At 33.8% G+C, this 15,509-nt stretch overlaps 1 protein-coding gene across 1 annotated transcript in view; it reads right to left on the bottom strand.

Annotated features, from left to right (window-relative positions):
* Positions 1-6,936: 6,936 nt before the first annotated feature.
* The window catches only part of PREX2 (phosphatidylinositol-3,4,5-trisphosphate dependent Rac exchange factor 2), a 421,865-nt gene continuing 413,292 nt past the window's right edge, over positions 6,937-15,509 (bottom strand). The window contains exon 40 of the mRNA XM_007487009.3: positions 6,937-13,123. Coding sequence (XP_007487071.1) covers positions 13,078-13,123 — 46 coding nt within the window. The 3' untranslated portion in view covers positions 6,937-13,077. The remainder of the gene's footprint in view (positions 13,124-15,509) is intronic.

The following is a 15,509-nucleotide window of genomic DNA, read 5'->3' as shown; positions in this document are numbered from 1 at the left end:
AGTGTCATAGTCTTAAGGGCTTCCAAATAAATTACTTTGTATTTAGTTTATGTAAATTTTTCTTTTTTCATCCATGTTACATATAGTTTCTCCATGGTAGATTTTTTTATACTTATGTTTATGGTAATAGGACTTCACACAGGGCTTGGCACATGGCAAACCACAAATATTTACTGAACAGAATTGAACTGACCTTTGCTAGCTGTATGAATTTGATGAAGTGAGGACCTTTCTTGACCTCTCTCAACTTGTTTCCTCATCTGTAAAATGGGGATATCTGTAGTTCACCATTTACTAGGTGTTTTTGAAACTCAAATGTCTATGAAGTGTGATGAAGTATAAAATAATATACATATATGTATGTATGCTTATAAATAGGCCACTAGGTAATACAGTGGATAGAGTCCTGAGCCTGGAGTCAGGAAGACCTGAATTCAAATCCAACCTCAGACACTTACTAGCTTATGTGACTCTGGGCAAGTGATTCAACCTTGCTTGCCTCAGTTTCCTCATCTGAAAAATGAGCTAGAAAAGCAAATGGCAAACCACTCCAATACCTTTGCCAAGAAAACTCCAAATAGGTCACTGAGTCAGATACTATTGAAACTATAGAACAACAACAATAACTATAACTATATATATATATATATGGTATATATATGTATAGTGTATATGTGTGTATATATATATATATATATATGTGTGTGTGTATGTGTGTGTGTTGTGCGTGTATAGCGTGGTAGTTTTTCCTACTATTAATAGTGGCAATATTGGTACACATTTTCCTCCCAATTTTTATTTTGTCTTGCAAAAATTCATATATTTACATATTCTCTTGTAAGAAGACTTTTCTGGGGCTTCCTATTTTTCTCTGCTTCATCCACTTCATATCAAGAATTTCTTTATCATGACACCACGGGCCCTTTGCTCTGCAAAAAATACTCCCGTCACCTGTTTTAACAGGTTTCCACAATAAACCGACATTATGGAGTCAGTTTTGCTGGTACTTTTAAATTTACATGCATTTTAATTTTGTAAATTTTCATCATGGCTGCGGAGATCAACGGCTTGTCTCTGCATTCCTCATTGTGATCTTCACGTGCTCTTGTCATGCCATTTTCTTTCAAGCAGAATTCTTAGTGTCTCCTTTGGCTCTTATACAAAAAGCTGAGTGATAGCCCTGAGACAGAGTAAGCCACTTTGAAAGGCCAGCCGCGGAGGCCTCTATTTTCCAATTTTTCCTGAAACGATGTCTGTGTCTGTGGGACGGGATGCATATCCACACATGGTTGGACTGGAGTTTTATATGTGTGTGTATATATATATATATAGCTATATATATATATATATATATATAGTTATATAGTTATATATTTTATATATGTATTGTATATATTTTATGTTATATATTATATATAATGCACATGCTTACATGTACATATGTGTGAATAAATAGGGATAAACATATACCGAACATACATGCATATACACACAAACCCAAGATAAATCAGACTATCTCACTAATTCTAGGTCATGATGCTGTGGAACAGGATATTAAAGTCTTTTCCTTCCTTTTTGATAGAGGCATCATGATGTCATGATTTGGGGATCAGAGAGATCTGGATTCAAATTCTGCTTGGGACATGTCAGAGTGGCCAGAGATCACAGATTCTTGGAGATTATGATAGCATATGCCATGCAGGACTGTGATGCTCAAATAAGATAATGTATGGAACATGCTTTCCCAGGTCAACTTTCCCCCCTCACTTGATGATCAGAAGGATCCCCTCCTTCTGCTATGAGACCAAAGCCTTTATTTCAAGAGATCATATGAGAAAAAGAATCATGATGAAAGATTTACAAAGTGTGACAACTTTAATGTGTGAGTCCTGTTTAGTAACTCTTGAAAGGGCCTTTGTTAGGTCTCTTAACTGTCAGTCTACTGAATTCATCCACAAGGTGAGGGGAAAGAGTGTTGGAGCTAGTGAGAGATGCTTAATATTTGTATGTGTTTTTGTTGTTTTTTAGTGTCATTGACTCCTTTGTCAGTCTAGTGATGTCTATGGACTCCTTTTCAGAATAATCTTTTTAATTATGTAAAATAAAATAGAGTATAATGGAAGCCAATTCTTTTTAAAATTTATTATTTAATTAATTAATTTAGAATATTTTTCCATGGTTACATGATTCATATTCTTCCCCTCCCCTCTTTCTACTCCTCTCCCATAGCCAAGCAGCAATTCCATGGGGTTTTACATGTGTCGTTGATCAAGTCCTATTTCCATATTATTAATATTTGCAATAGAGGGATCATTTAAAATCAAGATCCCCAATCATATCCCCAATTGAACCATGTGACTAAGGAAATGTTTTCTTCTGTGTTTTGGAAGCAATTCTATTGAAATATAGCTAATCAAAAATAAATTTTAAAATACATAGACTTCATATTAAAAACTCCTGTTCTAAAAGCTCAAAATTTATATGTAAGTTCTGCCATTTGCTACTCATGTGACCTTGGAAAAGCCACTTCCCTCTCCAGGTTTCCATTTACTCAATTAAAGTGCAAGGAGATCCGGAACAACACAATGGCTAAAGTCTTTTCCATATTTAAGAGTACAGTTCTAGGGTCACTCTATCCCAGGAATCATGCTAGGTGCTAGAGACAGAGATAAAAGTAAGACAAACCTAGGCTCTCTGATCACTTGTCTGGATCCCCACTACATAGGACATCTATTGTATGAGTCCCCTGTCTACTCCAATTTCTTACTCCATTTTATTCTTCAGATGAACAATGTTGAGCCTTTGTCCTTTAAATTTCCCCATTCCAATGATCAGGGGGGAAAATAGTGGGAAAGTGACCATAAATCAGAAGTATCTTCCCTTTTGAGTTTAAATAAATAATTATCACAATAATAACAAAGTTATTAAATTATTTTAATGACTCAAGGTTATTTTGGAATATTTTATATAATCCCGATAGCCCGTGAAAAAGACTCTCCTTTCCCAGAATACCTAATATTTTGTATAGTTTGCCATGTTTCCCCCCAGATTTTTGAAATTTAATATCATCATTTAATGCATTCACTGCCCTGCTTGTGTGCAGATTTCCATTTCTCATCTTTAAAGGTAGTTATTGTCCTTTATAGCACATTAAATCATGAACCTATCCCCAGTTTCTTACCACTGAGTTACACACCTCTAGAAAAGAGCCAACTGTGTATTCAAATATAGAAGCAATATATTTTAGTGGCTATAATATTTCCTAACAAATTGATTGCCTATGTGCCCTTAACCATCCCATGATTGTTCTTTATGTGACTCCTCTGTCTTCATCTTTCTCTATTAAAGCATACGAAACTGAATGCTTTATTTAAATGATGTTCCTTTGTAGATAGAGAAGGATATCACACACTTATTCTCTGAGAGCATGGCATAGAAATAAGATTTCATTACCTTTTTGGCAAGTAATTCCAAGCCCTTTCTAAATGAATAGTCAAGGAGTGCCAGAGAAATGGGAAGAAGACAGGAAGAAGCTTTTTTTAAAAAATGGCCTTGGGGAGAGAATAGAAAAAGTAGAAGAAGTAAAGTGACTAATAATGGAATTCAGCTAGATGCCCACTGGAGCTTAGGCTTCAACTAAGCTCACATGTCTGCATTGAATACATAGATACTAGAAAGATATAGTCTATATGAATGCATATATATGTGTATGGAGAAAATATAGAGAACAAATACATAGAGAAATATATTACAAATATTAAGAAGTATATGTATACACAGAACAGACATATATGTATACTCACTATGTGCTTATTTCTTCTATAAAAAGTAAATGTCTTGAAGTCTTTTTTTCTTTTTATCATGACTCCTTAGGACAGTAAGTGAGAAATACATAGCAGGCACTTAATTTTTTTTAATTCATTAACTGAACCTTTGGCAGAAAACTACTAAAGCATCAGTCAAAGGGCAATGAATAAATCATCATCAAGGAAGAGTGAGAAGATTACTAAAAATAAATAAATCCTCATTTAGTCATGAGCCATCAGCAAGATGTTGGCAGTGAGATGAGAGAGTTGGCTACAAAAGTTACCACCAAAACTACAGAGGACCAAAGAATAAGGAATAGTTTTAATATTTGATTATCTGGATTAAAACTGATATAATTGAAATACAAAGGAAATTTTTGTGGTATGAACAAATAATTCTGAGGAAGAAAAGTGAAATTGTAGAAAGGAATTGATGAGGTTGCACAGATTATTTCACCAACTTAGTTTTATAGAAATAAATTTATGGCGACTGGAAGCAAGGACAAAAATATGGATTATAAGTTAAAAGAAGAATAGGGGGAAGCTAGATGGATCAGTGGATTGAGAGCCAGGCCTAGAAATGGGAAGTACTGAGTTCAAATTTGACCTCAGACATTTTCTAGCTGTGTGACCCTGGGCAAATCATTTATTCCCCTGTAGCCTAGCCTTTGCCACTCTTCTGCTTTAGCACAATATACACTATTGATTCTAAGATGGAAGGTAAGAGTTAATGTGTTTGGGGTTTTTTTTAAGTATAACACATTAGTGTAAAAGTAGTGTTAGGTTAAGTGTTAAAGCTAAGAATGAGCCAAGGGTGGCAATAATGTGAAGGATATCAAGGACCCTTTCAGTTATGTTGGGGAAAAGAAGGGTAACAAAGGATGAGACTGCTGCTGGATACAGATGGGACAATAACAAGTTTTAGAACTCTATTTGTCTGTTTTCTCTTCTGAGGAAAATGCACTATAGATTGGAAATAAGAGAACAAAATATTAAAAGGTAATTGAAACTAAGATTGACAAGGAGCTGGTGTATCTAATTCATAATTGGTAGAAGAATTGGTAATCCACTCTCCGGTTAAAAGGAGGAACTTAATGGAGTGCCCCAGGTATCCTTTTCTGACTCTGCACCATTTTAAAATTTTTGTCAGTTACTTGGAAGAAAGCACAAATGGTTTTGTGGGTCAGGCTTAAATGAGGTCAGTCCGGCAATTCAGGTTCAAGGTTTAAAATGCAATATGGCATTTTAGATCATAAAATGCAACTAAAGTAAAACCTACAGGTAGGGAATTAAAAGAACAAAGCTTCTAAAGTTAAAAGTATATAAGAAAACTTCTTTCATAATTGTGCAGTCATCAGACAACTGGCCAAGCTAAATTGGGAAGGTATTTGCCACAGGTAATGAAACCCTGGATTACCATTGCCCTTCCACTAGGTCTTTTTCTACCTTACCGTCATGTAGGCAAAAAGCCTCCTTGTCCACTTAAAGAGTAAGTCCGTTCTATTTGCTGCTGGAGCAGCCACTTCATAGGCAAAGCACTGGATAATATTTGTGAAGCCCTCATCACAGTGTCTGGCACATAATAGTTTTATTAAAGTTATGTAAGCTGCAGCATGCCACCAATGCCAACTTATGTTCAACATATGTTGTGAAAGGTGTCAGCACAGATCTTTATCATCAAGAGTGCAAAGGTATGTGGGAGGTTGAAGGGGGCTGATAATGTGTAAGAAGGAATTGCCAATGGATAGTCAAGTGAAGCAATGGTACAAACAAATGTTAAAAGGACTGAGAGAGGCTCTAGTACCTTTGACAGTGTGGGTTTTAAAATGTATCCTGGCCCACGACTTCATTTCCCAGAATGCCTCAGGGGTCCCTCCCTCCTACTTCCTGACGTGGGATTGGTCCATTCAAGACCAATCCAATGATGGAGGAGGAACCACGCCCCCTACTTTGTGTGTGGGATTGATGTGCCTAGGTGGGGGCTCTCATTTCCTGAAAGAGATTGGTGAATGAGGTAGAAGTGAAAGTGGTGAGTTAATTTTAGCTGGGGAACTCTGGTGGCTTTTGTTTGAATAAAGATTTAGAAGAGAGAGAGGAGTTTTCTTTTAGCGCTTTCTACAACAGGACTTTCAAGGAACATTTATGGGAGGGGGTAACTTTAGTCACATGGGTTAAAGAGTATTATTTCTAATGGGTATTTTTTGGAATATGGAAGTTAATGAGATTTTTGTGTTAATTGGAGTATGGAAAAACTTGTCTTACTAATTTTAGAATTGTAGATTTAGAACTGGGAAAAATCTTAAAGTTCTCCTACTCTAAACTTCATTTTACGAGGTTACCTATCCTGCCTGAGGTCACAACAAAATAGTATCAAATGTGACATTTGAACACAGGTCCTCTGGTTCTTATATTGTAAGGTGAGTACTTTGCCATAGTGTTGGACTGTTTATTTTCAATATGTTGGGCATCTCCCTTCTGATGTAAGGCAGATTGCATCACTTTGTAAAAAGAATCAGGATGATAGACTGATATATTTTGTTGTGGTTTTAATAAATAAGTAATATTTGGGATTTTTTATTAAGGCCTGTCATTGTCAGTTAATTCAGTTCAGTAATGTGAAATTGAATCAATGCCCTTTCCATCATCTCCTGATGCAGTTTCTGTCAGATTGCAAGCATCTTGAGAATAAGAACATTTCCAATTTCTTTGGAGCACACATAGTGCCTAGAACAATGCTTTTCACATAGAAAGCATTTGTTGAATTCTTATTGGTTGATTTATTTAGGATCAGGCACCATCCTTTTTCTATGGAGTCCCCCTCACTACTCTAGTCCCCACTTATATCCCACTTCTCTAACATTTTATATCAATTATCATCTCTGGAAACCATTATGGTAGCTATTCTGCATTGCACTGTTAAATAGGGGTTTTTTATCTTCAAGGAAATTGTTAATAATTTGTGTGCAGAGATCCTCTCCTAGCCTTCCTTCGAATCTCCCAAAGTGCCTGCCTCAGTGTAAGCAAATGATTAGTTATCTGCAATGGACTGTATATTGAAATAATGCACATACACAGAAACAATGGGCACGTATTCACATTCATATATATGAATAAGCTTCCTTGCTATATATTTTAGGCACTAAATTTCACTTTATTAATGAAATTCTATGACATGAGATTACTATTCCAGTCATTAATGTGGACAAAAAATAAACCATATATAATGAACTTTGATAAATTCCAATGAAGAACCAAATAGTGAATCAAAGTATGTTACATTAATACTTTACAAAAATGCTGTACTTTAGCATCATATTTCAATGAATTTTACTATTAAATTACAAGCATTATACATCAATTTTTTATGCATTACAACAGAACACTCTATATTGGGGTTTTAATTTTTCAAATAATGAATACCTGGTTTAAATGAATACATATAAAATATTTTTAAAAAGCAAAACATATGCTCTACATATTTACTGAGGCATTACAAAAAATATACTTATCTGAACATATAACTGATTTAACTGAAGCATTTTTACTGAAGGCTTTCATGAACAGTATTCTTGGCTTCATATGGTATAGATACATGATGCTACCATGCAACTGTGCTGCAGAGCAACTATTTTAAACTAAGAAAGAACATAAGTAATCATGAATACTCAAGAGATGTTGGGAGGACATCCAAGGATATCGCATATAAGTATAACACATCCAGCATTAGAACACTGGACCCATTGGCCTGTAAGCATCATATGTAGTCACTCATTTCATTATGATAAACTCCATAGAAATCTTATCTTCCAATTCCCAAACAAATATTTCCTACAAAGCTAACAGCATGGTTCCTGATCATTTCTTTAGGGGACATGTTGAAGTCACTTCTATTCGAAGAGATGTCTCATCAGGAAAAAAAAAAGTATTCAATGGACACTGGTCATTTGGCATCAGAATACTTTATGTATACCTATACATATATAAGTATATACATATACATATATATCATATACATAGTGATAACCTGGCATCTCAAGGGGGTGGGGGCAGTCATTATAAAAAATATGCATCTACTCTCAAAATAAAAGCACTTAGTGAATTTATATATAGAGAGACATATGTATGTGTATATACACACATATAAATATGTATACATACATATATATATTTACATACATACCCAGCAACATGAAAATCAGATTTACAAAGAAAAAGTTCTAACATTTTTCTGCAGAACCTTAAAATCAAACTGTTGTTTAATCAAATGCCAGAGCATAGGCAGACTGCTTAAAATAGCCAATGTATACCTTTTAATAAGCTTACTGATATTGGATTCCAAAATTATCCTACCCCAAAAATGACAACTGTTAGACATTAATGACTATCATGGAACTACACTGCACAAGACTGGCATGGCCAGTATTTTGGAAGAACGTTGCCTTGATGGCCCAGAGATACTCTCACCTGGAAAGGAACTTAGCCTATCCTAAGTTTATCTCACAAAATAGAAACACAGTGGAATAAAGACTTATTCTTGTCTTTAAAGGTAATTTTGATGGTTATGAATCAGTTTAAGATGATTTCTTTTCTTCTTTTTACCACATTTTTTCAATTGGACTGACTCTGCAAACCCATCTATTTCTACACCAGGCTCACAATGTGGCTAAGTCAAATCTTACAGGGGTGGGGGGGTGGGGGGGGTGGGAGGGGAGTGCTGTAATAAAATTGTCACATATTGCCATAGCACCAACAACAGTTGGATAAGAGAAAAGAATAGCTTTATTACTGTGAAATGTCATTAGGAAGGTAAACATGTAAAGAATATTAAAAACAAGGGAAATGTTCTCATTTTGGAAAAAGTCTATCCTGAATGAGTGAAATGCCCTCAGTACAGAACACATGATATGAAATGTTTTGTAACCTTGGAGTGCTTCATTGTAACTGTCAACAAAGTGTTTAGAAGTTGAAATTCTGCTTAGATGGCATTTATAATTTTAATCTTTTTGGAGACAAATAATTTATATGCTACGATTATTTTTAATAGCCTATGCTCCTACATTACCTTACCCCAAGCATCCTGCTGGTTACTATTTTTTTAAAGCAAACTCCCAATTTCAAGTTAGAGGTAAAGTAGATTTTAACTGCTACTCATATATTATGAATATGATATGAAATCCATATACAATTAGCAAAAATAATGAGATTTTACTGTATGTGAAAAAAGGCAGTGCAGGGTAGTGGAGAGAGAGACCAGACTGTATTCATTAAGATCTAGAATTAAGTTTCAGCTCAGACATACATTGCCTTCATGATTCTCTGGCAATTTAATTAACATCTCATTAACCTAAACACTCTGTAAAACTGTTAAATTGCAGTGAAGGTACCAATCTGCATTGGTAAAGGAAGTAATTCATTAGGAGTTTCTAACACTGTTAAAACCACAGGTCAGGTTATTTTTGTTGTTGTTGTTGTTGTTTGTTTGTTTTTTATTGTCTAGGCAAGTGTTTATTTTTGTTTTGCATAGGTGGGTATGTGTGTGCGCGTGTGTGTGTGTGTGTATGTGTGTGTGTGTGTGTTTTAAAAATAATGTGGTAGTGTGTTCATAATAGCATCTAATAGCATGATCTCACCACTTCTGAAGCCAATTTTGCTATAATTAAGAGTAGTCAATTGATCAATAAACATTTATTAAGCGCCTACTATGTGCAGGACAATATGCTAAGCACTGGGGATACAAAAAGACAGTCCTTGCCCTCAAGAATCTCACAATTTAATGGAAGAGACACCAGATAATATTTGCATTACTACCTTGAAGACTATTTAAAGTAGTTTTTTAAATAGTGAATACTAATATCTTGCCAAAATTAAGGTGACACGATTTAAATATTTTACATCAAAAATTCAACTTAAAGTATCTTAATCAAACTCATAAGCCCTCCTGTGATCTAAATGTTTGCAAAATTCATGCTCCCTCAAAGTTTTCATGTTTTTACTTTGATTGACGAATAAAAAAATTCAATATTAACTTTGCCAGATATTTGGAAATGTCTTCTAATACACTTTCACTTTTGTTTAGATAATAATAAGAAACTCAGTCCTGCTGTTTTGTGCTGTCTTTGATATTAAGAGAGAGATATACATGTGTATGTAGATGAATTTCCTCCTATATTTCTTCTAAGCATGATTTTGTATGTTCTAGCAATAGGCTTGGCTTACTTCTTCCTGGAAGGGGGGAGAGGTAATGCACAAATGAAATGTAAAGATCTGAAACGAAGAATTATTAGTCTTGTTATATTATGGGTACCTCTTACCAGAAAGAAATTCTTTACTTTTTTTAATGATATTTATCAAGGAACATGTTTATGGCATTGTAGACCAGTTTCTGTAACATAATTTTTAGATTGGTGATTTATTTAATTTAAACATCAATGAAACAAATTAAAATAACTTATGACTGTTTACATGTGTATATATGAAGTTCAGCTTATTAAATGTCTATATCGACTTACTTGTTTGATTATTCTTGCTGAGTCTTCCTTTTATTTTTTTCTTTTTATAGTTGTACTCAGTAAGCACTTTCTTTTTCTTATTTGGCTTTCTTTGAATATTTTCACTTCTTTTTTTCTAAATATCCTTATATTCATCATTAATATCAATTTTAATTACAGTCCATAATTATATACCACACTTTATGTAGCCAGCTGTCAGTTATTGGACATTTTAGTTGTTTCCAGTTGGTGTTTGTTTTTGCACTGACAAACTATGCTGATGTTAGTATATTTGAAAGTATAACTCCCCAGCACTAATTCTTTTTAAAAGAGTATAACATTATTAAAATGCAAAATTTTAGCAAGAAGTTATATTTTCAAAGTATAGATCCATATATCTAAAATTGCTTACTAGTTATTATCTCCCATGGATGTCAAAGTATGGTAAACAGTATTACTGACACAATATTGAGGAATCTCAGATTTGAGGAAAGTTTTGTAAAGACCTGCTCATCTCGATGGATGAGAAGTTAAGAGGCTTTCAGATTTTTTTAAGTTTCTGAAGCTTCTGAGGGCTCAGTGATATTTGCTACATATAATCATTAGGTATATACATGTACATATATTTAAAATGGGCAGAAAACTATTACTGACAACTACTTATACAAACTTATATTAAGGCTTTTAAAAAAGGCTCCAAGTTCCATTATGTATACTATACCTACTAAAATAATTTGCCAAAACTTTCAAGTTTTTTAAAATCCTTAGAAATATGTATATATCGCAGTGGCTATATAAAAACCTATGATGCCATTATGGAAAATAAATTGTAATCCAGTGTGAGTATATATACACATATATGTATATATGTATGTATGCAGGTTTACATATGAACCAAATTCCATTTTTATCAAGGTCACTGCCAATAATGGTAGCAGTTTTTAATAGTGGTGATAAATTTCACAAGTAAAATTTAATTTCAGAAGATACGTTTCTCTTTATATGCTTAGGAACATAATAATTTTACATAAATAAATTAAGCTGAACCAGGATAACAATCACAAATCCATTAAATGTGAGCTCATTATTCTAATAGTAGTGAATTTTTAAAAAAATGATAATAATACTGGGTTTATAACCCAATAACCAAAACAACTCACCAACTTTTAAATCTTACATATTTTAGGTATTGTTTAAAATAAAGACAATAAACATACAACATTTCCAAGAATTGTGAAGGATTCAGACTTTTTTAAAAAGTCATAGAAATTATTACAAATGATACTAGAATACAAATCATTATGCTCTCTGCTAAAACTCCAAAATCTCTATGGGAAACAGTCTTATGAGGGGTGGGGAGGGGATCAAGTGTTTTAGTTCTTCAAACACATTTTAAAAGAGCTAAGTATTAAAATCAGACTCATAATAAGGCCAATTTTTTTCCTTGTACTGTCTCTGTTGACAATCCTCCACCCCAACACACTAGTCTTTCAAGAAGGCAGGAAGAGAATTACACAGCAGAGAGGTAAAGATTTTTCTACATATTCACACACAACATTTGGAGGAAGAGGGTGGGGATGGAGATTGAAGAGTCCTGACTAAGGAATTAATTAATGTGGGGGTTTCCTCCTAAGATAAATAGATCTCCAATTCATTTATAGAATAATATTAAGAGAATTGCCTGGGTTCACTGAGTGGTTAAATGACTTGCCCAAAATCATATAGCTAGTACATATTATTGGCAGAACTCAAATCTAGGTTCTCTTGACTCCAAATCTGGTATTCAACTGATACAGTCTCTCATTTATACACTTAGAGCAAGAGACATGAACACTGAGGGGTGGGGGGTGGAGGGGCAAAGAATGCTTTGTTGGCGTAACTAGGTGTAAATTAAGCATTAGACAGGGGTGAAGGGGGGCTATCTGGAAGGTTGATTATCAATTCTCCCATTTATCTACCTTTGAACCCTGAAAGGTTCAAGACAGTGAACTAAGAATGATCAAATTTTGCTATAGGAATAGATAATGCTTTTTCCTGATGCTAAGAAAACTTGAGGATAGTAATAGAGAAGACAAAATATTTAAAATTTTCTTTTAGAAGGGTTTCAATTTAATTTTTTTTAGTTAAACAAAAATCCATTTTTCCTTCTCCCATCCCCATCTCTCAACTGAGAAAAGAAAGATTTTGGAGGCATTTAAAAAGGGTAACCATATTCCCAGGATGATAACTCTTGTGAACTAGAACTGTTCATTATTACATCATTCTTCAAATTAGGGAAGAGAAATTAAATGAAATGAAATAGCCTAAGTTATCAATACTGATGCCTTCAACAGATTGAAATGGAAAAAAAAAGTAATTTCAAAAACTTTGTAACTTAAAGTGTTCCTTGATTTTTCTTTAAATTTCAAGAATGAATGGCAAAATCTTTTTAAAATTTGATGTGTTATACTAATCTACGATTAGAGTTTGATTCGTGAGTCTGGGCTATCTGTTGGAAACTGAACACATTTCCAGTATCATTCTCCCAGGTTAAACAGTTGCAGAATGAGTTAGCTAACAGTTTTGTAATAGGAATATTGTCAATTAGATCCCCTAATCTATGGTTTTGTTTTTCACTTTTTCTTTTTCTTCATAAGTAACTATGATAAAAAAGTTCTAAACAAATAATTTCTTTAGTGCAGAAGTTTATCCAAAATCAAGACATGATGTCCTGGGAAACATCCTGGCTTCGGTTAGTGGTTCCTAGTCCAGAAGCAGTCATTTGCCTTCTTGAGAATTTTGCTTCATTCTTCTCCAGCAGGAGGAGGTGGTTGGCAGAGTTTGTACAACCTAATAAATAGCAGAAAGATTATGTCATTGATTCTTCAATGCTTAGACATAGATGCTTAACAAGTAGTCAATAAAAGGTCAATTGCAGTTATTTGACATTCATACTCGAATTATTTGAGATATGGCTGGAACTCATTATAGAAATGACTAAAAACATGCTTTTAAGTTGGAGAAGCTGAATTTGAATTCAGGTTTTACCACTACTATCTTTATGAACTTGGTCAACTGGACCTCAGTTTCCTTACATGTAAAATGAGGTATCTGGATGAGATCAAGGCTTCTAAATTTTTGTTGGTGTTATGGGCCCCTCTGGCAATCTGGTGAAGCCCATGGACTCCTACTGAGAACAATGTTTTTAAATAAAACAAAATATACAGGACTGCAAAGAAAATTAAATATATTGAAATAAAATTTTAAATAAGTAAGTTCCTGTACTACATAGGCCTTTCCAGGTCTACATCTTTGATCCTATAATCCTAAAACAAGAGAATGCATTTCCCTGTCTTCTTACAGTATTTTGTTTTCTAACTCTCCAATGCTCTTAACTTCTATTACTGTATATTATAGTAAATTGTATTAGTGCCTTATCCCCTTCCTAGACAGCCAAACCAATGAGAGCAATTTTGTTTTCTTTAAATATTTTCACATGCTTCTCATTGGAGGTGTTCTGCATACAACAGATGAATAAACATTGTTGATTGAATATGCTACATTTTTCAAAAAGTGATGATGTCTCATATCTAACCAGTTCTTAAGTGTAAAAAGTAGGAAATATCAGGAGATATCATGTCACAGCAAGCGCAGGGCATGAGTTTTAGAATCAAGAAGATCTTCATTCAAATTCCATCTCAGATAATTATTGCTAGTTATCCTATAAGCAATTGGTGACTTTTGATTGAAGCTTAGAGGAAAGATTGGTTGGATATAAAGATCTTTGATAAAGAAATTATAATTATACTCATAGGAAGTGATGAAGTCACTAAAAGTTAGAAGAGTAGGGGCCTAGGACTATGCCCTGGGGAATGTCCCCCAATTAGATGGAATGATCAAGATGGCGAGTGAGCCAAGGAGGAATGACAAGGCAAGTAGAAGGAGAACCATGAGAGAGTAGTGTCATAAAATCCACAATATGTATCTGTTGGGGATAATGATTTTGTAATAAAGATAAAATAGAGATGATGTTGTCAGGGTTTTGCAAATAATAAAATATTGAAAATGTTAAATTGTAATCATCATTTTCACAATTCATAGGTCTGTTATCACTCTGTTGCCTTTCTCATCATCCTCCCCCCTTTTCTTTATGATATCTCCTTATAGTTTCAAAGTCCTCCTCACCTTGAAACAGACTTAAATTGCCAAGTGACAGAATAGACATGTTACTTATATAGATAAAATAATACACATTATTTGTTTTATTACTTCATTTGTTTTGAATCTTCCCCAATAAATCCCTAAGAAGAAAGGCTCTCCTTAGTTTATTCTGGATTTAGAGATACCAAATGAAAAAAATAAGATGCTCACTAAAAATTTTTAAAAGTGATTATGCATAAAATAGAATTGGGTAACCATGACGAATAGGATAGATTTGACTTTGTCTCTTTGGTCTAACTTCTTTTATGGCAGTCAACCAAGGTATCTTTTAGATGAAACATGAGGAATTCCTACATGTAGAAATATACTGGTTCAGACTAGATAAAATTCTGACATTGTTAAGATTCTTAAGCCCTATCCACAAACCTTTCAGCTTCATTGAGATAGTATCTAGGAATAATCATGACTCATTTTCCCCAAAGCAATTTTTACTAGCTAAGGTATATCACACAATTAAAAAAAGAATAAATAAACAAAACAGCTTCATCATTTTGATGTCAAGGTGCCATTAGAGCAGACATGGATCATAGGAGCAGAAGCAACATTAGAGATAATTTAATCAAATGGATTGACAAGGTAGGATAACTAATTAACTACAAAAAACACTGGATGGCTAGCTATGTCGTTTTCCATTCAGGTTTTACCTGGATAAATAAACTTCTTTCTTTCATTTGTTAAGCACTTCTTAGGCACTTTACATCTGGGAAAATTGAAAGTTAAAGATTTTAAACAATTTACCTAAAATCACACATCTACTAAGCAGCATAGCTGCCATTCAAGCCTAGACCTTTTGATTCAAAGACCCTGCTCTTTCTAGTTAAAATAAAGGCATAAATGTTGTTGACTGTGGTCAAGTCTCCAGTTGTAAAATTTATCTCCTTACTTGAAACTTTAATGTTGTCTCACTAATCTAATTTGTTTCTAGGAGCAATAAGAAAAATGAGGAAATTTGACTATTATGAATTGAATTGCACTTGGTGGGTAGAATTCTTTCTGTCTTCAGAGAATGCCAAAG

Source organism: Monodelphis domestica, chromosome 3, assembly GCF_027887165.1.
Source record: "Monodelphis domestica isolate mMonDom1 chromosome 3, mMonDom1.pri, whole genome shotgun sequence".
Taxonomy (NCBI): Eukaryota; Metazoa; Chordata; class Mammalia; order Didelphimorphia; family Didelphidae; genus Monodelphis; species Monodelphis domestica.
Note: the sequence above shows the minus strand (reverse complement) of the source record. Positions and strands in the feature narration are given on the sequence as shown.